Source organism: Aulonocara sp. 'chitande type north' Nkhata Bay, linkage group LG5 (assembly GCF_057382095.1).
Source record: "Aulonocara sp. 'chitande type north' Nkhata Bay isolate Kocher_YH1m ecotype deep benthic linkage group LG5, A_spYH_male_GT1.1, whole genome shotgun sequence".
Taxonomy (NCBI): domain Eukaryota; kingdom Metazoa; phylum Chordata; class Actinopteri; order Cichliformes; family Cichlidae; genus Aulonocara; species Aulonocara sp. 'chitande type north' Nkhata Bay.
In genome coordinates, this window is record NC_141348.1 from 34,269,516 (window position 1) to 34,295,865 (window position 26,350).

A 26,350-nucleotide genomic window follows, 5' to 3' on the forward strand; every position below is an offset into this window, starting at 1 on the left:
AGAAAATAGAAAAATGATAATCCCTCAATTGAATTTCATCCTCCTTTTGAAAACACCTGCTTATGTAAAGAGCATGTATAAGTGTGTAAACCTCCTCCACTGTCACACTTGGGATCAAATTATTAACATGAATAAGCCCCAAAAAATGCTTCCATGTTTTGCTCACTCTTCAGACACAAAGATCACAGATGTCAGAGATGATGGTGCTGACGTTTGTTTCAGGAGCAAATCAAACCATTTTCAATTAAGAGAGTGGGAGGCCTGAGTAAAGTGTGTGTCCGTGTGTGTGTGACGGAGAGGGCTTTATAAAAGGTCTCGAGATTGAATCTGAAGTCAGTTTAGTGTCTAATCAGCCGAAGTACTGCAGTCGCAAACACGGGAAATGTAAGTACCTCTTTAAGAGTCGGATTACTTTAAAGAAGCTTTTAGTTAATTTTTGTTTCATATGATAGTTTTTTAGTTTTTAATTTGATTCATTTTTTTGTACTTAAATGTTGCTGGTGTTTATTTTTTCTGTGTTAGTCAAACAGTTAAAAGTAAATTGAACTTTATAAAATTGAAATTGATATGAAATCCAGATTCATTTAAAGAAAACTGAAGCAGTTTCTTGTTGTGGACAGACCGACCCAACGTGGACGAAACAGACAATATCGGGAACGTTTGCATGCTCGTTTTACGTGTTTTTTCTTTTTTGTGTGTTGAACCCGAAGCCCAGATGGAGTAGGATCCATCAGCTTGATTTGTCTTTGACTTTGGGAGATCATTAGCTCATCATGACTTACCCGTCACACCTTTCTCTGCATACAGCCGATCTTCCAGCTTTGTGAAAAGTTTGTAGTTTGCTTCGAGGCAGAAAACAGCAGCTGTGTTCATTCTGGATTCTGATGCTGGGGGAAAAAATGAATGGCTGCAGAGGAATCAGATGTGTGGAGAACTCTTTGTTGTTTGTAGGTTCACAGAATTATCTCTTTGTGAGGTAGTGGAAGATAACTTGGTTGCATCCACTAATGAAGCCAAAAATATCCTCCAACACTTAGAATCAGATTCATCCAGATTGTCCACATCATCAAACATTAAAACACAATCAAAACCTTCATAAACGATGCTTTGTGTTCATATTCTACAAGCACATTTATTTCTGGTATTTTTCAGGCTGATTACTGTGCTTTTATATTTACAGGAAATGAAAGAAAAGCAGATGTAAATAGCATATTCTGTAAATATAAGTTGTTCTTCTTAGCAGACACCTAAAGTAATATCTTATATTTTCTGTATTGTTATATTTCAGTGACTTGCATAACTCAGTGGTTCCATAAGAAGTGGTCAGGACCTGGTAATGGGTTAAAGGTCTGTTGGCAGCTATCTAAATAGGGCAAGGAGTGCGTTACAGGTTATTATTTAGCAGTTTATTTGAAGACAAGTTTTTAAACTCTAATCAGAAAATACGATAAGCTTAAATGGGAGGCTTATTCTCATGCAAAAGTCTTTGCATGTTCCCATGTTCTCTTTTCATTCAGAAGAACTTGTTAACTTTAATTTTAGCTGCATTTCTGTCTGCTGATTATCTTTGAGTAGGGATGCATCCACAGATCAGCACATTTCTTATTGAGTGTCACTTTTCTCATGAGACTCATGGGCTCCTGATTTGAGAGCCAATCAAAAGCTTGGACATTGTCTCAGTATGTGGATCGTGGGGATTGGGGATAAAAATGTGGCACAGTTGCTGAATAGACTCGGGCACCTAATCATAGCCACAAGAAAAACGCACTCACTCGCTCACACGTACACCGCTGAACTAAACATTTCCACAGTTTACCTGACACACAAGCACGAGAACACAAATGTCAGATTCAGTCTGACATTTATGTGATGTCATAATGCATCACTCCATATAGTGCAGCTAACCGCTGCGAGTGGGCATTGTGCTCCTGCGTGCTCTGTGCAGGCCTAAAACACACCGAGGATTTCCAGCAGCGCTAAAGTGTCTGAGGTGCTCTACTTCCTGCTGTGTGCTGCATGTCAGAGGAGACCACTGTGGAAAATGCCCATAAACGATTCTCCTGCAGTTCATGTGTGAAAACGACTCATCTCTGCTGAAGAAAATTTCATTTTCCTCGGTTTGTTGAGCTTGTGCTCCTTTTTCCTGGGAACTGGTGGATGATTTTTATCCATAAGAAAGAAAAATGTTTCCAATAAATAAATAAAGTAAATGGGCTGGTTCTTATAGCACTTTTCAACTCTACCTAAGCTCTCAAAGTGCTTTATGTAGCATGTCTCATTCACCCATCCACACACACATATATACAAGCAGTGTTTTCTATGTCTGGATGGGTTTTTTTAATCTAACATTCCCATAGATGAACCCATCAAAAGCAACTCAGGGTTCAGTATCACCAACCTTCAGCAATAGCTGATGTGCATTCAGAACGTTTGTTTTTTACCTTTCGTATGAGAGGTTTAAATGTGTTTTGTCTTTGCTGCTGTTTTCATGCAGAAGATGCAGACGTCCCACAGGCCTGTGCAGTGGCTCGCTGTCATGCTTCTTGTCATTGTTACAACAGTCCAGGGCCAACAAAGCGACAGGTGGTCTCACTGTTCCCACTTTATTTCAGAGTTTATGAATAATAACTATTACTTATTTATTACGCATTTTCTGTTTTTGGTGTCACTTTGAATCTAAAACAGTTTTCACTCATTTAAAATGTATTCATGTGCTAAGAGATGAATGGACCCAGTTTGCTGTGCTGCGTTTGCGGCTCTGATTTTGTTTCCATAAATGAATCCGTGTGTTGGATAGAACATGTCATTGATGGTTGCTGCATGAACTTTGAGACTGTGCGCTGACCAGCAGCTGCTTCCTGCTGTCTGTTTTCTTTCTGCAGTCGCCGAGCTGTGACCGAACACCAGCTGATGCACGACCGCGGCCGAACCATCCAGAGTCTCAAGAGACTCTTCTGGCTGTCCAGCGCAATTGAGGGTCTCCACACAGCACAGACCCGCTCTGCTGCTTTCAGCCCCACAAAGGTCTTAAACCTGGCTCTGAATCCAGAGCTGATCCCTGATGATGGAAACCCCCAGAATGCCCAAGTCAGGAGCCTCCTGAGAGACTTCTCTAATCTGTACCTGTCAAACGGAGACGACTAACAATGCACAGAAGCAAAACATGAAGCTGAACATATATAAAAAATTTATTGTATCAATTGTTTGAATAATAAAATGCACAAAAAGCACAACTACAAAATCATCCCGAGTGCCCAAAGCACCCATTCAGCTGCAGATGTGTCTCAAGTGTTTAAAAGCAGCTGTAAGTTTAAGTTTATAGAGCTAATAGAGCTGCATGAAAGTGTACCAGTGGGTATAGTGGTAAGGTTTCAATGTAGGACTGCATACGTCTATATGACTGCATAGGCTTTAAAAAATATTTATTGGGGTTTTTTGATGTTGTTGTTTTTTAATCATGACTGAATATCACACGTTAAGGCAAACACGACAAATTATCTAGAAAACGAATATAAAACTTGTGGGTTGTTGCAGACTTTTTTCAATATGCAGCTTTAGTTTTAGGACCAGCACATTCATGTGTTTGAAATTTCATAACTGCAGATGATGCCTGGAAAACCCAAAGTCACAACAGACCAAACTGTGACAGATAAAAGATACATGATTTAGTCTGTTATATATTTATTCATGGAAAAATACGCTTTTTTTGTTCAGATATTTTAAAAAAAGTCATACTTATACTAAAATGGACAGTTTAAATTGTGACGTTCTTTTTTTGACCATTTCCCTACAGCTGGTTACCTGGTTAAGTTGAATAGGCTTACTTTTTGTAAACGAAATGCTGTAACCCTTTAGTTTTCAAATTTGGGAAAAAAAATGACCACCTGGTAACAGCAAGCATATATATTTAAAAGACTATATGCAGATTTTTCCTGTATAAATTCTTTGAATTATAAACACATCACCCCCGATATATAAAAGCTATAATAGGTCACCCAGCTCTGCTACATATTTCAGCTCTCATTCTTGTCCATCAAATGCAAATATACAAATTTTTGTTTCGGCAGAAAGATGGCGAAAGTATGAAGCCTAGAAAAAAGTGTGGGACAGAGACACTTTCAGAACCCGCACAAAGGCATGTAGCAGTTTTAAAGAACCTGATCTGGATGAGAACCAAAATTTATTGGGTTCTTTTAAATAGTTTTTATGTGATTTTGCTGGCAGAGAAGCAGCATGGGATTCCCAAATACATTTGGGAGAAAACAACGCTCCTACTTCAACAAAACTTAAATTGCGTAAATTGGTTAATTTGTTTTTTTTTAAATACCCTCTTTAATGTCCACCTTATAACATAAAAATAGCATTTTAATTATGTTATCTTCTTGTAATGTTAAAAGGTCCTTGAAGCATTAGACATATTTACATACCTGCAGCTATGCCTTTCCCACACCTCAGTAGTGCTTTTTTTTTTTTTAATCATTAACTGAAATGTTTTCAGGTTGGTCTCTTTTGTCCTTTATTGTGCTGCTTTGAGCAAATTTGCCTGATGCACAACAGTGTTGTTGATTTTTTGGAGGTGTCCGTTGCTCTGCATCCTACAGCTGCCCATAGCATCCCTCTCTGCACAGTTTTTGCAGGGAGTCTAACCTGAACTTAACACGCATCGTAGCACTGTGTGCTATGATAAGTTCTGAATAAAGAACCCGAGAAAGTAAATGCAGAGGTAACAGCAAGCTTTAAGTCGAACAGAGTAACAGAAAAATTGAAAAAACTAAGCTGAACACATTTTGAGACAGCAGCATCGCACAGGAACGCAGCCAGTCTGACAAAAGCAAAGGCAAAACTATTGAAAACCACACAGAAAGACGCAGACTACAAGGAGACCACAGAGATTTAAGAGGTGCCCCTGAATGTAAGCATCTCCATCCAACGATTACAAAAAGTCCTATTGTCCAATGAGTATTATACAGTAACCAAGACCCAGACAAAGATGTGTTGCCTAACAAAACAAGGATGTGGCTGCAGGTGAAGACCATGTTATATGTACAGCAGAAAAGGCTGCTGTAGTTGAACATAACTCTCTATTGAGAGTTATGTTCAATTACAGCAGCATGGTCTGATTTAACTCCTATACTGAAAGCTGACTGAGGATTTTGACTTTCAGCCTTTTCAGTGAATTCGTGTTACAAAGTGAACGATTACAGACACAAAAAAGCCTGCAATACAGGAAGGAATGAGGGGCTTTAGGCTGCAGTTACTACATTCAAGAAGACTGATGCAACTGTGTAAGAGGGAGAGGAAAGGAGGGAAATGATGACTCCTTTAGATCTTATTGCAAATATTTGAAATCATTTGCATTTGGCTTTGTGCAACTTTTATGCAGCTGTCAGCATGTTGGAAAATGCGCATGGTCATTGTGCTTTTCTTGGCTGCATTAGACCAGTGCTTTGTGTAAAATAAAATCAGTGCGTTGTGGTTGGTTCAGTTGTGAAAATGCAAAACTGTGTTAAGTTTAACATGTCATATAGTGCAGCTTGAATTTACCCAGAGTCTCAGTAACATTTACAAATTTGTGTGATCAGTGTATAAAGAAATGTGCAAGTATGTATGCAACACTAATCTGAATGCCTGGAATTTTACCTTGTGAATATTTATATTAAACTAAGTGGTGCACAGTTGTACACACGGTCTGTGTCAGCTTACTGCTTAAAGGGGACTCGTTATGCTTTGTCTCATCAATCAGTGTCGCAGACTTTACCTGAATCTGAGCAGAGAGCACAGAGTTCATCCTGTTCATCCTAATAACCTGGTTCAGGTTTTTCCTGGTACCATACCTGAAACCAGGGACTGTGCATTGTTTCAGGGCTGTGCAGTTAGTGTTAGATGTCAAGTCTAATCTGTCTTTCTTGTTCCCGAGTGTAACCTGTTGTTTGCACCTTGTCACAAACCCTCTGTATTTCTGTCTCTAATCTCATGATTAGAGACTTTTACAGTGATAAAGGAACCTCCTCGCGACTGTTCTTGACTCGGTTACAGGTGTGAAGGGTTTTTCTTAACCCAGGAAAGAGTTTTGGAATCATCCACTTTAGGTGTCTTCTGTGGTCTCTGAGGCATTTTGCATTCAACACTTCTTTGGGCCTCATATTGTCAAATACCAAATTGAGTTAAAAATTCTGTTGCTTACCTTTAAAATCATAAACAATACTGCACCGTGCTACCCCATTGAACTCCTTAGTGCCTATATCCCTAGGAGAGCCCTAAGATCATCGGGACAATTACTCTTAGTGCAGCCTAGATCCTGGCTAAAGACCAGAGGTGACTGTGCCTCTGATTCCATCTATTCATTTAAATCTCAATTAAAAACTTACCTGTTTGACTGAGCGTTTTCAGTTAGTTAGTGCACATCTCCTGTATTTTACCCTGATGTTATTTATCTTCTACTAATGTTCCCCTGTATAAATACCCCCACCTTATATTTATGAATACCCAGTAATTTTATCTCCTAAACTATGCTCTAATGTTTTATTTCTTATAAAATGTTTTATTTCTGTCTGTACTTTTGTAATCTGTTATAGCCTTTTATCTTATATCTTATGTTTTAACCTTGTTGTGAAGCACTTTGGTGTACCTTCGGTTTTAAGTGTGCTATATAAATAAAGTTGTGTTGTATTGTATTGTAATTCTTTCTAACATCTTTATGGTTAGATTTAAAATCCACTGTTATTGTGTACAGAAGCAAAATTAAGAAAATTGTGTCACATATTCCATCCATCCTAATCAAATCTAATCAGCTGCAGTTTTGTTCCAATAACCATTGAAATTAAGATAAATTTATGTAATTCTTCAAAATACCTATTATAAATACCCAAGGGCATTTCAAGATGGCTGTTGAGTAGCAGTACTTGCGCTGGGACGTTGGGTCAGTGAAGCCTGTGTAATCTCTGTAAGACAAAGGTTCATGTGATAAACTGTGCTGATGTTCCAGATGTGGTCAGCGCTGGCTTTCAGCACAGACACTCCAGTTACCTGTTGCTCAGATCTGTTCTTTATGAGGGAGAGACACTCATTTGCTATAAAGAGAGAGACAGGCGTGCAGCTTGTTGAGCTGAGCCTTGATGCAGCTCCAACAAGTGCTTTAGCACAGGCGTATAAGAGAAGTATAAGTAGGATTTCTTTGAATAGTGAATCATGTAAAGCTACTCTGGAGTCCAAAAATGAAAAGAATATGCAGCTGGAGATGAGCTGAAATAAACTTGGCATCATTTGATAAGCCTGGACTTTTACTGCTACAGAACTGAGGAGAAAGATTTGAGTCTGGATTTGAAAGTCTGCACGTAGCCACCCTGGCGACCTTGGACTGGAGGTTTGTGCCAAAGGAGAAGAGCTCTGTGGCCAAATGCTGTATCCTCAAAGGAGTTTAGTTACTGAATCCAGGGACAGTTAAGAGCCCAGCGTGAAGGGTGTGATGGTGTATGTTGAGTAATGGGGCTGGAAATGTCAGGGGAAAGATAATCCGATTAGGACCTTGAAGGTCAGGAGGAAGATTCTGAAATCAGGTCTGGCTTATATTGCAAAGACACCCGGACAGGACAATTATGATCGAACTTTTTTGATAACAACTGCTGCACTTTGAACTTCCTGAAGACCACTTGTTGCTGTCAATCAGTTCTGGGTGTAATAAAGTCGGGTGCAAGGTTTGCAGCATCTGAAGTGGATGAGAGAAACTAAATCTGGGCTGTGTTATCTAAACAAAGAAGAAAAATCAGATAGATAATATTATTTTTGAGGTAAAATCTCAAAACTTACAAAATACAAAAGGTTTTCTGTCTTTTTAAATGCTATTATTTGGGTTGTGAGGATTAAAAAAACTGTTTTGTTTTTTTTCATGATCAGATAATGATTGATTTATTGCAGCTTGGGTATGAGAAGCCTTTAAATCCATGTTTAAAAGGCTTCTAACCTTAAACTATCAATACTTAGTTACTAAAAGACATTCTTTGTAGCACTGACCCAAAGTCCTTGTCAAAGCAAGTCTCACCACTGTCAGTAAGTCCAATTTAAAAAAAAAAAAAAAAAAAATCTTCAAATTTCAAATTACTTGAAAGCCAACTCAAGTCAAAACTTTGCGATATTCAAAATTTAGAGATGACAATTCAAATTTTTACTCGTATCTGCCTGGCAGAAACAATCTTCTTTATAAGGAAATAGGAGCCTTTGGTGGAGTGTTTTTATGCAGTGGTTTTGTTAGTCTGACCACCTTGACGTAGCCAACGAACTAAACGAACTTGACACCCCTACACTAGAGGGCGTTTGAGCGGGCTGTGTGCCTGTGAGATGAGTTCAGGGCAAAATTTACCCACTACGAAAGGAAACTTCGCGAGATTTCTGTGATGGCTAACGATAACTAGCCTGCTGTGTCAAACCACAGTGACACCGGTCGTGGTGATCCACCTTACAGATGCAGACGCTTGTTTTGATACTCCAAGTCATAGAGAGGAAATCACAAAGCTAACCGAGGACAGAAAGGTGCTGTCTGTCGACTTCAAACACTCCCACCTGGCCCTTGGACTGTCCGCGACTCTCGTCCTTTAATCGCTCAGGTCAGTCGGCATTACGTTCAGCATCCTGCCAGCAGTCTGGGTTAGCTAGCTAGGCTAGCCGCAGTCACCACGGGAGGTCCATGAGTTTCCGTCTGATCTGAGCAATATGCTGAGTATGCACCGGTGCCTTTAGCAAAATAAGTATGAAAAAGAGTCAATAAACTTGCTGCAAGCGTGTAAATTTATAATGCCACCCTGACATGAGTGTTCCGTAGCCGTTCGCTGCGCTAACGTTGCAGATAGTCCAGCTAATGCACACGCTAACTGATGGGGACTGAGCTAACAGCAAGTGTGCTAGGTTTCAAGAAGCAGGTTGTTTGGTGCCCTCCGAGCTTCGTCAGCAGCTCAAGTGACAGTCACAAGAAGTAGTTTAGAAACGTAGACGAGGTTAATGACCGGCAGCCAACCGCTGGCGAACTAACTCCTGTCAGTGTCAGTAATGTCTCAATAAATATTGCGTTATTGATTTAATCTTTCTTCATCGTCTTTTTTGCTCTGGGTCCTGTCATCAGCAACACATGGGCCTTCTCTGTTACTACAGAAATTTAGATGTGCCCTGTTGTCCCAGTTACGAGTCTTAACTTGCCTTTAATCTCAGAATATTATGGGGAGCATAATTAAGCTGATTACTCACATCCACCTATGATTGTAACTGGGTGGCTCTTTGCAGGAGTGTCTTTTCAAGCTCAATACAGAGAGTCATGTTCCGGATGACGTCGTCATGTGGATGTCTTGTCAGTGTGCATTTTCTATATATATCTGTATAAGACCCCAAGATACTTAAACTCATTCACTGGGGGCAGCAGTTCATCCCTGACCTGGAGTGGGAACTCCACTCTTTCCTGGTTGAGAACAAGCTCCAGCTGAAAGAATGAGATAGATACCAGTGGTGGGAATGAGATTTCTCCAAAGGGTGGCTGGGTGAGAATTTTGGTCATTTGGGAGGGACTCAAAGAAGAGCCATTACTCTACACATCGAAAGGAGGAAGCTAAGGTCTTCTGGGCATGTCCTACTGGGATAACACTTTGGTGTTCAGGGCCAGTAAAGCTAGCAATGTCTTGTTGTGTGAGACTGAGGTCTAGGTTTCTTTGCTTAGGCTGCAGCCTCTATCACCTAACTCCTAACAAGTGGTGATGGATGGATGGGCTTATACATTAGAGTAGGGGAGGAACAACTCTCCAAATCCATGCTTTAGGTCGTTCCTAGGTTTGTTTGTTTTTTTAAAAGCTCAGACAGATTATCATAGTTATGGGCTCATCTATCTGCTCCTGCAAAGACACAAGGAAACTTACAACTATGGCATCTATTACATATACGCTTATATAAGTATTTTTTTCCATGTAAAAGCACTGCTTGTACTGTAAAGCAAAAAAATATAAACCTTAAGGAGTCTAAACAAAGCCACATTTAAAAGTGTGTTTTTTCGCCAAACCAACAACTCGCAGGCAGTTTAAATTCAGTGGGCACAGAGATGCCTGACAGGCTGTTGAGGCATCTCTGCTGTTCTTAGTTAATTTTTATAACATCCTGAATATTTGCAAAAAGGAAAATTTTCTTTGTCTAGCACTGACAGAAGTGTTAAATAGTCTGTATGTACTAGGAAAATGTTGAATCCATAATTGTGCACCTTTTTTCTTCACATGTGATGTAACAGCGTGCAGTTAACTTCCCTGGAAGTCCAGTCTGGTTATGTTAGTGCTGCTGCTGCTGCTCCACCATGTCCGTTGCCTAAAACCTGCAGTCTTGCTGTGAACTTGTGCTATCAGCATTAGCATTCAGGGCCTGCATCACAGAGACTTAGTCAGAGTTTTGTCTCTATTGATCTGCTAATGGCTCTTTTCTCCATATTGAAACTGTCAGTTAACGTTGATTGTACATCGATATAATTGATCAGCTGATTAACCCAAACATCTGCTGTCACATTTTAAACTTTACCCCGGTATTTTTAAAACAATAATACATGAGCCTATTTGGCTTTGTGGTAATTAATCTAGGTTTATAAAACACGAATAACAGAAATGGGTGAAGTGTAAAAGAGCTTTTTGTCATCGTGCCCACTCATCTGACAGAGACAGGATCATGGGGAGGGGGAGGGGGGGTGCGCAAACCCTCCTTTATTATACTGATGCATTTCCACTTGTTGCCTTAGCACTGGTTAAACATGGCATCAGATTTGCATTCTTTAACCAGTCTTGAGCATGTCTATGTGGGTGTTACAGGAGCTGCAGATATCTGCATTGCACTTTCACTTTCAAGAGTATTGCATCCACATTTCCATAGTGCAACAGGGCTATAGAGGTATTTGGGAGGTTGGTTGTTTAGGCTTTTGACAGCTCACTTTGCAGGAGCCTTTGTCTGACTTTATGCTAAAACTAGGGCATAGTAAGTGTTTCATTTGCCTAAAATAGGTAAATGTTCACTAAAATTATTCAAGCAGGAAAAAAAAAATCTATGCCATCAATAACAGTTGCAGTTGGTCATGCAGTATTCCCATGTGGCTCTTGGTATTAGTGAAGTGAATTAGTTTTTTTTAATTTTAGTTAAAAAAAAAGTATGTTATTTTTTTTTAACTTTTAGCTGTTTTCAAGTTTTAGCTTTTCCAATTGAAGGATTTGTTAGAGAAAGTTCTTAAGCACCAGATTTAACATTGATGTATAACAAGTAGCCTAGAAGAATAATTATAAAATAATTATAAAATAATAATAATTTTTAGTTGTAGCCTCTGAAATTGGTTTTTGGGATTTTAGGAGCTGCATTCTTTTTTCTTTTTGCTGAGATATTTCCACAGGGCAGTTTTATGATGTTGGGTTTTTCTTCTTAGGCATCATCCGGCCTCACTGTGGATCTTTAGCCCCTCGGACAGGGCAGTGGCAGTGGCAGAGGTAGAGCCATCAGGGACCAGACCAGCAGGAAGCAGGGCTTCATGAGCGCCACGGGGCAGCAGCAAGGGGGGGGTCTGCGTACTCGCCGAGGCCTTAGCCGGGACAAAGACCCCGGGCACGGCATGGGCATGGAGGCAACCTGCTGGCTGTCCCCTGGAGTCCTGCGCAGGCTGATTGAGTTGCCCTCACCCCCCCTGTCTCGACACCAACTCAAGAGACTGGAGGAGCACAGGTAATGCAGGTTTCTGCTGTGTATGCTGAACTCAGGAAAACAAAGTGTTAGTAAGTGGAGTGAAAAGACAGTGACATGTGGGAAATCTATTTTATGTCAAATGTGTACTGTTGCATTACTGGATGCTTGTATTAAAAACAAGCAAAGATTTCAAATAAGGAGGTGAGCGTTTCTACAGCAATCCCTGTGAGCTAAAAGCACATGCTCAGTTTTTTGTTCTACTCTTGGCTGTGTATGATTTCAAACAGAGGGTGTAGTCATAATATGATCATCTCATGCACACAGGTGCAGTGTTCAAATCCTTTTGTGAGGGGCACCCAGTCAGAAGAGGGCTGACACTGAGTCACGAGATGCTCCTCTACACCAAATATTAAAAAAGTGTGGCAGCGTTTTTTAACTTCACAGGTTGCCTTTTAACAGTCTGAAGAGAATGGAGCTGAGTCCTCAGCCCTTGTCTACAATATCAGTTTCCAGTTCATATTTATAGCTAGCATAGTGACTCAAATTGTAATAATTTTCTGTAGAGACTTTAGCTTCAGGTCTGTGTTTGTGGTCTCCACAGCATGAAACACGACTTGCCTGCACCAAGTGTTCTCACAGACTTGTTTCAACGTGAAAAAATAAATAAATAAAATGAAATGATTCCCACAGCCACTCAGATACAATACCTCCTAAATTAAACCCGATTCCTCCAGGAAAATTTGTGACTTAAGCTTATATTTGTCAAGATTTGTGCTAGCGCTCTCTATTATTGAAATATGTTATTCAAAAATAGTGTTACATTAATGGATAACAGATATACGTAGTTATTATGATTGGTTTAGGAAAAAAACTGCTGGTATGTCAGGATTGACGAGCTATGTTACTGTTAACAGATCAGGCCTGTAGCAGCTTGTGCTAAGTTTTTTTTTTTCCCTTCCCTTCTTCGTGTTTCCCTCTCAGACTCACCGGTCGGGTTGAGTCACACCTCGAGTTGAGTCAAAAACCTTATTATCACTTTCAGTTTAATTTAAGGTCAAATAATGCATCAGAAGTGAAAACATATTCTTCCTAATTAAAACGGAAGTCATTTCAAAATTTAAAAAAAGTTCAACAAAAGTACTTGTTTGAATTTAAGAACTTAATCCAAATAAGTTAACAACATTGTTTGAGTTTAACCACAGAGTTCTGGTGAACTGTTATTTTGAAGCCATTAGTCTTGTCTGAGACTAATGAGCTAGCAAAACCGACATCTTCATTATCATCTTTAGTGTTTCCATCAGGATGTTACAAGCTCGATGGGGTGAAATTGATCCCCTCTTGGGCCTAAGCAGCTGGGATTTTATTTATTTTTAAGATGTTAAATTAGGGTGTTAAGATAAATTGGCTAATGATACTGTTAACTGGATTTACACATATAATAGCAGTCTTAAAGAAGCAGCCACAGTGTGTTATCTAAAATGTGTAGGTGGTGACACGGTGCTGGAATTTCTTGCAGTGACGTGATTAAGAACATTAAAAATCCATCCAAATGGAGTTTAAGGTAATGTTTTTATTGTCTGTGAAGGTTCTCAGTCATCCAGGTCATCGTAGTCAAAGGAGCTTACAAAGAAAAGTGTCTGGACTTCTTTAAGTTGCTTGAAGACGTTTCACCTCTCATCCGAGAAGCTTCTTCAGTTCTGTTTCTATTATTAAATCTGAAAACAGCTTAAACATTTTAACATTTAAAGGACTGGCCACTAGCCACCTCTGAATTCAGAGGACTTATGGTTATTGGTTTAAAGTTTTTAATGATGCTATTTGATGTCTATGGTATTTACCTATGAAGGGTTTTTGTTATGTTTGTCTGAAAGGTACTATAGAAATGAAATTGTACTTTTAAGTCTTTTTAGAATGTATTTAGTTATAATTTAGAGCACAAGCTGAGAAAAGTAGGTGAACCCTTCAGTTTATAACTCACAGAACCTCCTTTAGCAGCACCAAACTTGAAGTATTCCCACAAGCTGCTAATGAGACTTAAACAAGCACGAGGAGGACTTACGGACAAGTCCTCACTGGAAAACTGTTTCAGTTCATAAATATTTTTGTATCCTCTGTTTTGTGTCTGTAACTGTGAATGAGATGAAGATCACAAGACATTTTAAGTAATTAAAACAGAAATCTTTGCAAGAAAAAGTTTGTGAACCTTTGAGAGGAACAAATCTTCCAACTTTTAACCGTCCGAGACTAATGTAAAATTGTAACAAATATTCATGTATTTGACGAAACACCTATGTACTAAAGCAAAATGTTTTAGATCAACCATAAGCCATATAATGTAGCGTCCCATTTGTCTGGATGAGATTTTTGTGTTTTGTTCTCGTGCTGATTGGAACATTAACCTTCATTGAGTACTTTGATGATAACTCTTCATTGCAGCTCACAAACTCAAGAAACTCTAGCTGTAATTCTGTTTCTACAGCTTGGTGAGATATATTTAAACACAGTTAATAATTGTCAAGCCCTCGTAAAAGTCGGTAAACATTCATATCTGTCGCTCCTCTGTATCTCAACTGCTGCCACCTGTTGCCCATCCCTGCAGGTACAGCAGTGCTGGACGCTCCCTGCTGGAGCCTTTAATGCAGCGCTACTGGGAATGGCTGGTAGGACGTGTCCCTTCCTGGATTGCACCCAATCTCATCACCATCATTGGCCTGGCCACCAACCTCTTCACCACCCTCGTGCTCGTCTACTACTGCCCAACTGCCACTGAGCAGGTTAGGCGATAATCTTAAAGAGGATGAGGTCCATAGCTACAGCGCTACTGTTATTGTTATTTTCTGTCAGTGTTTTATATTAAAACATAACCAGATATGAAAGTGGTAAGATTAGGTCATAGAAGCTGCTGGAAGGCTTTTAATGTGAAGCATCAGAAGAGCTCGGAGAAAGAAAAGTGTAATAAGAAAATCATCAGTTAACTCATGATTGAAAGCAGTGTTGGTAAAGATGCTTTTAGATTGGTATATAAAAGAAAAACATTGGCACTGTGGTGTTGTCTGTGTGTTTGTGCACATTTAAGCCTCAGTGTTGCTTTTTTGGAGGCAGAAATGATGTTAATTGAACACAGGATGGAGAGAACTTTCAAAAAAACAACAGAAAAATAATATAAATGTGCTTATTAATTCTATAAAGTTGGACATTTTAACATGGGAATCTATGGGGTTGATGAAGTTTGAGGGTCAGCCTCAAGTGGCCATTAGAGGGACTGCAGTCTTTTTTGTTCTTGGTGTTAACTTTGCTGTTCAGATGCTGAGGTTGCTGCTTGGTCACGATTTCATGTTTTTTGTGGAAGTTATAAATGGTTATCAATATCCTTATTAAACAGGCTAATAAGTATTAAATGCATGTTTTGAATAAAGTCACTTTGAGCTGACTTAATTTGTTGACAAAGAGTCAGGATGAATGAATCAAATCATAAAGACATGTCACTTGCTCTGGCTTATATCCATGTAGACAGCTTTGCAATGATCTTTTAGTCTTTGTAATGCTAACCCATCGGACTGTAACTGTATTTATTTTCCACTGAAAACATCCTGGTTGGTCTGGAGAGTCCACATACCTGAATACCAGTGATTTTCCTTTAGAACTACCTTCAACCTCCAACAAAAACTGTTGACTTTCATATGTGAGCTCTTAGGACTCAAATATATGAGAGCTTCTTTAATTACTTCAGCTACCGTATATATTTTTTTTAATCTGGTGATATTTATTTGGGTGACAGAGGGGAGTAAAAAGGCAACTGACGTTCTTGCAGCCAGCACTGACATGTTGCTGCTGCTTCTGTCATTTGTGGGCGTTTCAGCTACATTGAAATATCAAATCTCACAATGAGGGGGGAAAAAGTGAGAGTATTTCTGTCTGCTGTTACATTAGAAACTGCACAGGTGCTTTTGTTTCTCCAGTTTCCTTAAGGTTTAATAAATTATTCTGATTCTGATTTGAGTGCGTTTGTCTGTAAAGACTTGAATGAGAGCGACAAGTGAGACATTTTACACACATGTAATAATAGACTGAGCTGGATGAGTTACTACAACTACAAGCCTAAAGGCCAAACATTTTAATGACTGTTCAGATGATCTCCGTTCATTTCCACTCACTTAATTAATCTACATCATTCATTCATCATTGTATGTGAACAAGGCCTCACACTGAAGCCTTTACTTCATAGTAGGAACTAAACTCCCCACCCAGTTCCTCTTTCACCAGCACCACAGTACTCATTATGAAAGGTGTTGGCACAACCCTAACAATTGCAGTCTCTGTGTTTATGTATGTTAATGAGGTGAAAGAAACCATCATGTTCATGCTGCCCAATCCTCCACCAGCCACGGCATGTAAAATTTGCCTTAGACCGCACCTGTTCGTGAGCATCGCCATAGAGTGACCTCTTCTTCATGTGATTATTTGTGTTTTTTGCTCCAGGCTCCTCTCTGGGCATACCTGTTGTGTGCGGTGGGTCTGTTTATCTACCAGTCGTTGGACGCCATCGACGGGAAGCAGGCCAGACGCACTAACAGCAGCTCTCCGCTGGGTGAGCTGTTTGACCACGGCTGTGACTCCCTTTCCACCGGTCAGTTTACATCCTGTTTGATTCTGTGTTTCAGAAAATCTGAAGCTCAGTGAACAATCTGTGTGTTTTTTCTCTGCAGTGTTTGTGGTGTTGGGAACCAGTATAGCAGCGCAGCTGGGCACCAACCCAGACTGGATGTTCTTCTGCTGCTTCGCCGGGATGTTTATGTTCTACTGTGCACACTGGCAAACATATGTGTCAGGAACGCTGCGCTTTGGGATGTGAGTCAATAAAAACTGCGTATTTTCCTTTTCTTTAAGAGAACAGTTTGCAGCCGTTTTTCTTATCTGTCAACACACGTAGTCGTCTTAAGACCAGTCTGTTTCATTTCTGATTTCACAGCAGTTCTTACTGATGCTTCACTGTGCTGAGTTTGTTAAAGAATTGATTAATATCTCATCACCGCACACCATTAGTACCTGTTGCTTTGAAGACCTTTGTCTCTATCTGTGGTGGAAAGTAAGACAATGACAGATTTCTTCTGATCTCCACAGTGAGCAGTTGTGCGTGGGTTGTGTCTCAGTAAGCTAACATTTTATTTGTACGCCTCAGCCGTAAAAGGCTGATGGGGTATTGTTGTCCACCCATCGTGCGGGTGGACGTAAATTTGTGAATGTAACTCGAGAACAAGGCGATGCTGGAGCTTCAAATTGATATCGTAGGTGCACCTACTAAAAATCTTGGATGAGTTTAAATTTCAGTGACCTCGACCTTAAGGTCAAGTTTTCTGAAAATCCTGCGAGTACGATAACTTGAGAACAAGGTGATGAAGGATTTTGAAATTGATATCATCGGTTTATCTACAGGGAGGCTAAGTACTGTTTATTTATGGGGGGGTTTAAATATGCAACCACTTTGCAATATGCAATCACAGCCTCACTGCTGTTCATGAAATACATTTTTGGTCTATTGATTCTTACTTCTGGGTGCAAATGTTCCTTTTCTGTTTTTTTTGTTTTGTTTTGTTTTTTTCATTTTACATTTTTTGTCAGTCTCATTTCTTCCGTCATGTCTATCTACATAGACTCGCTCTATGTAGGATTTAAAGGATTAATAAATGTCCACATCTGGAGGCTGGAGTAGTTCAAAGTTCAGACGATTACCTCAAAACATTTGTGCTGTTTTAATGGTGTTCATAATTATTTAAAAAAAAAATACTCTGCTAGGTTTAGGCACTACTTCCTGACAGGACAACTCATGGCCATGAACTTGATTTACTTGAGTTTCTGTAACTATTCCATGTTTTGCCATGAAGCCAGGCCAATTTTACAGTTATGCAAAATTTTAAACTGAAAGCAATAAAGGCTGCTGAAGTTAGCACAGCTAGCATTAGCCCCACTTTGTGTATTCTGGCATTTTATATGCGTAATATTACGCACGACACAAATGGCCGCACAATTCATAGGATTTTATTACCAAAGGATGTTGTTAAGTCTCAAATGGTACTTAAACACACACATAGAGTCTGTAGAGTCTGTTTAATTCAATCTGTTAGGTTTCAGATGTTTTTCTGGCTGTTAAACTAGTCAACTAGTCTGAGTTTTTTATTATTAGTAGTAAATTGCTCAGTTTGTCAGCCATTAATCTCTGATTTTTATTACAAATGAGGGTGACATAAAATTTTTATGGTGACTGACTTAAGAATTGAAAACCCTGAAAAGTTCTAGTTGTTTACTTGACCTTTATGTGCGCTCTCACTTTTATTGAACTCTTTCTGTATAAATATAAACACTGATTTTTCTTTGAACACAAATATTAGTTTGATGTGATTTATTTTTAAAGCCAGCATCTTCATATTAGGCAGAATGGACTATTAGTATAGAAAGAATGTCGTCATTTTGAATCACCTTCTGACTTTACATACTGAAACCTGTGAGAATCAGAATCAGAATACTTTATTGATCCCTGGGGGAAATTATTTTTTTTGTTACCCAAAAAAAAAAAAAGTTTGTTAAAGAATTGATTAATATCTCATCACCGCACACCATTAGTACCTGTTGCTTTGAAGACCTTTGTCTCTATCTGTGGTGGAAGGTAGTCATAAACAGGTTTTTCAGGAATTCAGTCCAAAGCTTTGAAAAAGTTAATAAAAGGTGCAGCGAGTTAATTAGACCTGAGGTTTAGTCTTGTCATTAGATCGCAGCATTTACAAGTTCAGGTGACCCGCAGTAAATGTGGATGTGTTCTGTGTGTAGATTTGATATAACAGAGGTGCAGCTCTGTCTAGCAGGATTACAGATGCTCACAGCCACTGTGGGTCCCTGCCTGTGGAACGTGATGGTAAACTTTCTGGCTGCTGCCTGCATGGCTCGCTGTTGTCCGCTTCCACAGTGAACTCTGACCTGCATGGAGTCACATGGTCAGATCAGCTCGTACTCATTTCTGCTTGAAGGTGCGGTCAGTAAAATATGGCTCTGAGTAGCATCAGCTGAAGCAATTGGGCAGCTAGCTTTCATCTGTTAAATATAACATTTATAAGATTTTAGTTTCAAACTTTTGTTAAGAAGGACTTTATGCGTTTACATTTTTATAAACTAAATATTTTGATTAGAGGCCATAACAGAGCCTCCACCTGGTTTTACAGAGTGGCTGTACACGCTCTCTGTTGTACCTCTCTCTTCATGTCAACCGTAACATATGGGCAATGAACCAAAACTTTAAAACTTGGACTTATCACTCTAAGACCCGTTCCCACTGATTTTCAGCCAATGACGTGTGTAATTAGGTATATGTCAGTCTAAGAATGGCTTGACAGCCACCTTTCCACTGAGACTATTTTTAATGAAGCAGTATAAGAGTGTATTAACTGAAGGGGCCAGATGCATCTCTCTTTAATGGGGTTTTTTCGCCTCTTAAGAATATGACTTTCAGATCCTGTCTGTCTGCTCTACACAGGTTTTTTTTGGGGGGGGGTTGTTTTTTTTAGTCCTCCCACGTCGTCTTTTGTACTCAGTTTAGTTTCCTCAAAATCTTTAAAGACACACTGCACACCAAGCTGACAGATGCCAATTTATTCAGCTAACAGCTCTTTGGGTATAAACATAACATGCTTTTTGCAACAGGCTGCTAGTCACAAAGTCTCTGTTATGTGTAGACAAAACATTGGTTTAGCTCTTGAGTTGGGTGCCTTTATCCTGTAATGATTCATAGGTCAGTCTTCAGTAGCTTAAAAAAACAAATAAAAGAAAGTCCTGGAAATGGTCAGGTGGAAGGACTTGACTGAAAATGAATGGAAAAAGCAGCCAATGTCAAGAGGAAAAACTTTGAAAGACCCTCAGAAAACTTGTAGAATTACTGCTCAACATCGCTTACAAAAAAATTTAATCTGGCTTCTTGGAAGCAAAGCATGAACGAATGAGTGGTGGCTTCAGACTTTCGAACAGTGCTCTATATCCCAAGACAGACTGTCAGCTTTGGAGCCAATAATAAATGAAAACATGTTATCAGATGGTTTTCATAATCAAAATATAAGACAAACTTCGGCTGTCACCATGATCACAGCAAGAAGCAGATAAGGTGGAAACGAGCAGCAGAGGAACTGCAGCCTTGCTCGGGTATTGTCTACATGCATCAAACCTGATGTCCTAGTGACGTTTACTAGACCCATGTCACAGTTTGCCCTGCAGTAAACTTGCTCAAGTCAAAGAGATCAGGGGAGTGACTCACTCTGCTGACAAAACTCGTCCTTTTGTTGACCGAGCCAGTGAAATATTACTGATCGCACCTTTTAACCTCCAAATCAAACGTGTCGAGCAGAAGAGCGGGCTCCGTGTCCGGCAGCTTGTTGTGGAGGAATGCTGCAGGATGACTGTGTGCTGTTATACGTCACTAATCCTCACCGTAAACTCTCTGCTTTCTCCTCCCACTCAGCATTGATGTGACTGAGGTGCAAATCTTCATTATAATCGTGTATTTGCTGGCCGCCGTGGGAGGATCTGCTTTTTGGCAGTCACTGGTAATTCTGATTGATCTTAATCTGAAGAAATTGGAACCAATGACAGTGAGACTGTAATGTCATGACGTTTAACTTGATCATTTCACAGTAATGCTGCTCTAACAGTCATGTTTGAACTGTTTTACTGTAATTGTTATAAGTAAGTGCCTTTTAGTAGTCTCTAACATTAGTCATGGTTGTTTAAATGAGGGTGGTGTAGTGAATGTGCTCTCAAAGTACAAAAATGTAAATTTTCTGTCTGATCAGGATTTGTTTTGATGACTTTGTGTTGCATAAAAGCTTCTAAGATTTCCATGTCAATGTCTCGAATTCCAGATTCCGATCCTAAATATCCAGATGAAAATGATTCCTGCCATCTGCACTTTGTTAGGAGCCATCTTCTCCTGCACCAATTATTTCAGAGTTATTTTCACAGGAGGTGTGGGCAAAAACGGATCCACGATAGCAGTAAGCCCTCAGTGTCCTGTCCTGGTTTGTAATGCCTCTTTTTGACTGATGCGCTGCACAGCTCTGCCCTGGTGCCTTATGAGAACCGCCCAGTGTTTTGACCAGCTTGACAGCCTATTTTTACATAGCAGATGAAGGGGTAATTTACACACGGGGGGAACTTGATCTGCAGGCTGTGTCTTATGTAGCAGAGTACGTACAGCTGAAACCTATGTTAATGGATATCTGTAAAAAAGAGCAGAATAAAGTTTCATTTCCGTTCAGAATAAAAGCATTGTTAGGCTAGCTTTAGTTTGTGTTACAGTTTTTTGTACCTGAGCAGCTCCTCTGTCAGTTTCCACTGATATTAATTGTCTTTTTCTCCTCCCTTGTCTTGCAGGGAACCAGTGTCCTCTCTCCAGTCTTACATATTGGTTCAGTCATAATTTTGGCGATGATGATATACAAAAAGTCTGCTGTCCAGCTCTTTGAAAATCATCCATGTCTTTATATCCTGGCATTTGGCTTTGTCTCGGCCAAAATCACCAATAAATTAGTTGTAAGTCAAACATACTTTTTTTTCCTCTCTTTATAATCATCATTAGTTTATATTTACTGAATTATGGTTGCGCTTTGTGTTTTTCACGGTTGTTATTCCTGATATCCTGCATAAAGATAGTCTGGAGAGGATGAACGATGCTCAGTGTTCAAGAAGGGTTTTAACATTTTGCAAGTTTTACTTGTGAGCATCAAAGGTGTGATTAGCCTAGCTTAGCATAAAGACTGAAAGTAGGATAAAACTGTTTGAATAGTTCCATCAACAAACCAAAAAAAGCTTATGTTTTTCACTTTGTAAACCTCATGCATGAGGTAGCTAACGTGCATATTTAATTGTTTCAGCTTTACTTCAGCTTATCAATGAAATAATAATTATTGGGAAAGGATTCCTGAAAAAGCATAGACGCTGACAAACTTAGCTATTTTTCCTAAGCCAGCTGAGAGACATGATCTCTCCAGGCTATCCTGGCTCTGCCCTGGCGTCTCTTCTCTGTTCAACATGTCGAAACGCCACACCTAACTCCTTTTGGTGTTGAGGATTAGTGGCTCTACTCTGAGCCTTTCCCAAATAACCAAACTCCTTTATCTCTGAGGGCCCAGACAATGAGGAAGCTAATTTCCACCACTTGTTTTAGTGTGTAATTCTTTCCGTCACTACCCACAGCTCATAGCCGTACGTAAGGACAAAGACTGCCAACCAGTAAAACTGCTTCCAGGTTTTTGGTACAGCATCCAAAACACTGCAGACACTGCAGGAGGATAAAAACAGGATTGTTTGTTTCTCTAATTTACACTGTTGGCTTTTCAGCCGCTTTCCATCAACAATCACGACACACGGTTGAAACTTAACATTAAAACTCAACATTTGACTCTCAGTTTAATTTATTGGTTGCTGACATTGTTGCCAACAGCAGCAAAAGGGACTCCGATCCAGGCAGGAGGCTTTGGCGTGAACTTTGCATGTTGTCTCCTCGTTCTCACCCAGGTTTTCTACTGGACCTTGAGTTTCTGCTGGCATTAAAAAACATGTTTGTTACTGCTCATCATAACAAAAAGTTATAAATACAGGTTTCAAAATAGAGATTCACAATAAGATTCACAAATGCCACAAATAATTATTCTAAAACCTGTTATTGTAAAAAATAAATAAATCTTTGGGGGGGGGGGGGATTCAAGAGTCTAAACATCCCCAGGAAGAGACTTCTGAACTGCTCATGTTTAAAACTGTCTTCCTTTCCTGCTCAAAGTGGAGAGATGCTGGATGAGAGGCATCTCTGAAGATGTTCACAGACTAAACTTTATAAAATTAGGACAGAGATGGGGTGGGAAAACTCCCCAATAATTTAAGATGCATGCAAGATTCATTAGGCGGGCCACCACATCAAACTGTAGCAGAGGAAGTTTGATGCAATTTATGTAGAAAACTGAAACTTCAAACAACTCCAGTGCCTTGCAGAGATGACTGTTTAATTGAAACTGTGTGTGTGTTTGTGTGTGATCTTTGTGTACAGGTAGCACATATGACAAAAAGTGAGATGCATCTCCACGATTTAGCCTTCCTGGGACCAGGACTACTGTTCCTGGATCAGTATTTCAATAGTTTTATTGATGAGTACCTGGTGCTCTGGATTGCACTGGTAAGTACGCACGATGCCAAGTTTGGATAAATGTGGTCATGACATTTTTACTTTGAAAAGCTGGAAAATCACAGCGGTAACTAATAATATGAGTGACGGATGTGTTCCATTTAGCTGGGTCATGTCCGGAATTCAGTGTTTATATCTTTGTGTTTTTCCTACTCTGATAGTCACAGTGTCACCTTCAGTCAGTTATTGTTGCTGTTTAATCCATAATCGTTACACCTTCTCACTGATGGTGTCTGTGCTGTATGGAAGCCCATTGTTGCCTGTAAAGGTACGAAGCAATAAGTGAAATTGGTGTTCAGTGCGAAAACCCTGCTTCAGCCTGCACCACCAGGCAGTGTTATAAATGAACAATGATGTTATTTCTAAATTAGCCCAAACATTTATGCTTGTTAACAAGGACAAACCACATCACTTAATGAATTGCTGGCATACTTCAATCATCCCTAGAAACAAAACGTAAGTCCGTAAAATTAAATATATATAAATTTACAGTTTAAAATAAACCAATTTTGTCCTTCAAGACAAAAAAACAAGTAGAAACAGATTTGTATCTGATGGACCCAAGCAGATATTTTTTATATATTTATAATTTTGGTTGCATTTGTTATTGCAGCTCTGTTTAAAAAAAAAAAATAAATAAATTTTAAAAATGTGGTAATAGTGGGCTAATAAGGTGAAAACAAGAAGGTCATAACACATAAATGCTAAGTTATTACCAATTAAATGCTTGAGTAAAAGCCAACTAATCGTCTTGTATCAAGTGGTTTTAGCTGAGCAATGTTACACTGAAGTTTGTGATTTATTTTATTTATTTTATTTTTATTTTTTTTGTAATAAGGTGTCAGAAACTGGGGGGATAGTGTGGAAACATGCATGATTTTGAGGAAACCAATTAGTAATGAGTATCGTCTTTAAAATCTTTTAGAATAAAATGGAAACATCTGTCCTCTTAATTTTCTTGTATGCTGGCTTTAAAGTGGTATTAATTCATAATAATGACAAAGTATTGATTGGTGTTTCAACATATTAGGAGACTATTACTGTGTTATAATGCTGGAATTAGTCCTGCCATATGTCCCCAGCATTCGTCACAACACACAGTATGCATGGCCAATATACCAGTATCAGTGTTATACCACTGTTACCTGTTGGTTTTGCTTCATAGCCATACATTTGCTGTGTAATATTACTCAGCTAAACCCAGTGCTGATACAAGATATTACTTAATTATTTACATATTATGTGGTAAATAAGTTTTAATAAGTTGCAGGTTCTGAATTATCTTCTTGTTTTCTCCTTATGACAACACTGCTGCTGAGCTATCATAAAAAGTGCTACCATGATTTATCAAAGGGTCGTACGGGCGCATGCTGGAATATCTTAAACTTGTCTTAATTGGCCAGCCCATATATCACTATCTAGTTTTCATTTTCTTGGCATCAGTGGGTTTCCGCAGTGTGTTAAGCTCCTGTTTTTCTGCTTTTAAAGAGTGACCTTGTTTCCTTCTCTCCCGCAGATCCTTTCCTTGTTTGACTTGGTGCGTTACTGTGTCAGTGTTTGCAACCAGATTGCCTGCCATCTTCACATTTTTGTTTTCAAAATCAAGCCTTGTTCAGTCCTCGGCTCAGCTCCTCACTGAGGACACGCCGGCCATTACTGACTCTGCACCCTTCCTGTTAGCTGCACTCACCTTTTCTTCCCTCTGTTTTCCACGTAGAGACGCAAGGGGGGGTGACGTGGTGTAAACTGTGTGCTTCTGCCAACTGAATGTCAGGACAAATAATATATATTAAGATACTGGAATATTACTGTCATTGTCTGTTTTTCACCAGTGCAGAATTACATTTATACCAGTTTCATTTTCTGCTCCAGTACTAAGAAATCTTCTGACAAACTTACGGTTGCAAAGAGCAGATATTTCAGGAGAGTACAGGTGCTACTCAGTATGCTCAACGAGAGAAACTTACAGCGTGTTTTAACTGTTCACGTGCAAGAAAATGTATAGGAACCGAATCGTTCTCTTTGCTTTTCATGATTATAATTTTTGTAACTTTACCTTTTTGCTATTGTAAATACCAAACTGTTACACTGTCTGTGCTTTCTTTTAAGTTAAAAATCCTATTTTGACACATTTATTTAACCTTCCTTCATGTGTATGATTTTTAAAGACACTCCATCCCCTACACAAAAACAGTGCAGCTGTTTTACATCAGCAAAATGTGGTTTTGGAGGAAACCTGATGCCAGTGTTACTTCCTCTTTCTTTCTTTCTTTTCTGTTTAAAGCAAATCAGAACGTCCTTTTTGTACAAGCCTGCAAATTATTTCACTGCCACTTTCTTGGTTAAATTTGCACTTTGGATTTAGGTTCAGGTGAGAGTTTGGTTTGTTTGTTAAGCTCTTTGCTAATATAGTCATCATGAAGTTGGTACTTTTGTTACGGGGTATAGGCTTTCTTTTATTTATATTGTAAACGTAAAGGGGGCTGTGGACGAGGGCAAAAGGTCATTTAGTGTGCTGTAGTGAAAGGTCCGTCAGCTCCTTTTGACCTCATGTACGAATGAACTCAAATTTCTCATTTTTCAGTTGATGAGAGCAAAGATCAAAACATCTACAGGTGGAGTGAAGCAGTAGACTTATTTCATCCAACTCTGTTACTGATCTCTGCTTTATTTATTGGTGTTTTTTGTTTATTCGTTTTGTTTTTAAGTGTCAAATTCCACAATGATAAGAAAAATAATCCGCCTGCTTCTTTGTTTTTGTTTATTTTTCTGGAACATTTTATCCTGTGTACTTTTTGCAAAAAAGTCAGGTTGAAATTGGTATTGTTTTGAAAAGCAGATTAACATGCATTTTGCGCTCTATATTAGATGCATTCCCTGCAGCATGTCAAAATAAAACTGCACTCCATGTGTGTTCCAGTAGTGCAACGGTTTAGCTCATTTTTAATGATTTATCTGGCTTTGAGACATAGACTATGCTTGTTAGTAGGTCGGTTAAATTTCCCTTTCACTGTATTTGTCAAAGAACAGTTTTGAATAACAGAAAATGTGAAAATGAAACATACACATGAAAAATGGTCCTTCGTGTGTTGCAGCTACTTTACTGAATCACTGCTGTGTGTTCAGTGTTACCATCCGCCTGCACAGTACATCACGTTTCCTCCAAAACACACGCCTGCCTCAGCAGAACAGGTGCGCATGTGAGTGTGCGGGAGGTGAGGTCACCTGATGATGTCACGGGTTTTAAGGTGGTGACTGATTGAGTCAGATCAAACTTAATAAAAATGTGTTGATTTGAAATGTGGCTGCTGGTCGCTCTGCCTCCACATCGTCGTCGTCATCTGATGCTGTTACACCTCAAACCGAATGTGTTTATCGCTGCTGCTGCTGGAGAGGACCTGTAGTGACGGCCTGCATTCACGTGGAGCTCATGTTTGTCCTTAACAGCAGGGGTTAGCTTCT

General features: G+C 39.3%; 2 protein-coding genes across 3 annotated transcripts; both read left to right on the plus strand.

The window, feature by feature from the left end:
• The first annotated feature begins 294 nt into the window (after positions 1-294).
• pth4 (parathyroid hormone 4) lies at positions 295-5,666 on the plus strand. Of its 2 annotated transcripts, XM_086294283.1 has the most exons (3): positions 295-384; positions 2,495-2,583; positions 2,883-5,666. In XM_086294283.1, exons 2-3 carry the CDS (start codon positions 2,498-2,500, stop codon positions 3,142-3,144), a joined length of 348 nt encoding a protein of 115 aa, XP_086150409.1. In that variant the 5' UTR covers positions 295-384; positions 2,495-2,497; the 3' UTR covers positions 3,145-5,666. The 2 variants fall into 2 exon arrangements, with proteins under 2 accessions (XP_086150409.1, XP_086150408.1); XM_086294282.1 differs by lacking the exon at positions 295-384 and having other exon boundaries at positions 2,462-2,583.
• Positions 5,667-8,366: 2,700 nt separating this feature from the next.
• Positions 8,367-26,188, plus strand: cept1b (choline/ethanolamine phosphotransferase 1b). The gene is made up of 10 exons (XM_086293138.1): positions 8,367-8,600; positions 11,423-11,715; positions 14,276-14,450; positions 16,156-16,303; positions 16,383-16,524; positions 20,174-20,258; positions 20,574-20,705; positions 21,085-21,243; positions 22,754-22,879; positions 24,405-26,188. Exons 2-10 carry the CDS (start codon positions 11,525-11,527, stop codon positions 24,525-24,527), a joined length of 1,281 nt encoding a protein of 426 aa, XP_086149264.1. The 5' UTR covers positions 8,367-8,600; positions 11,423-11,524; the 3' UTR covers positions 24,528-26,188.
• The last annotated feature ends 162 nt before the right edge of the window (positions 26,189-26,350 follow it).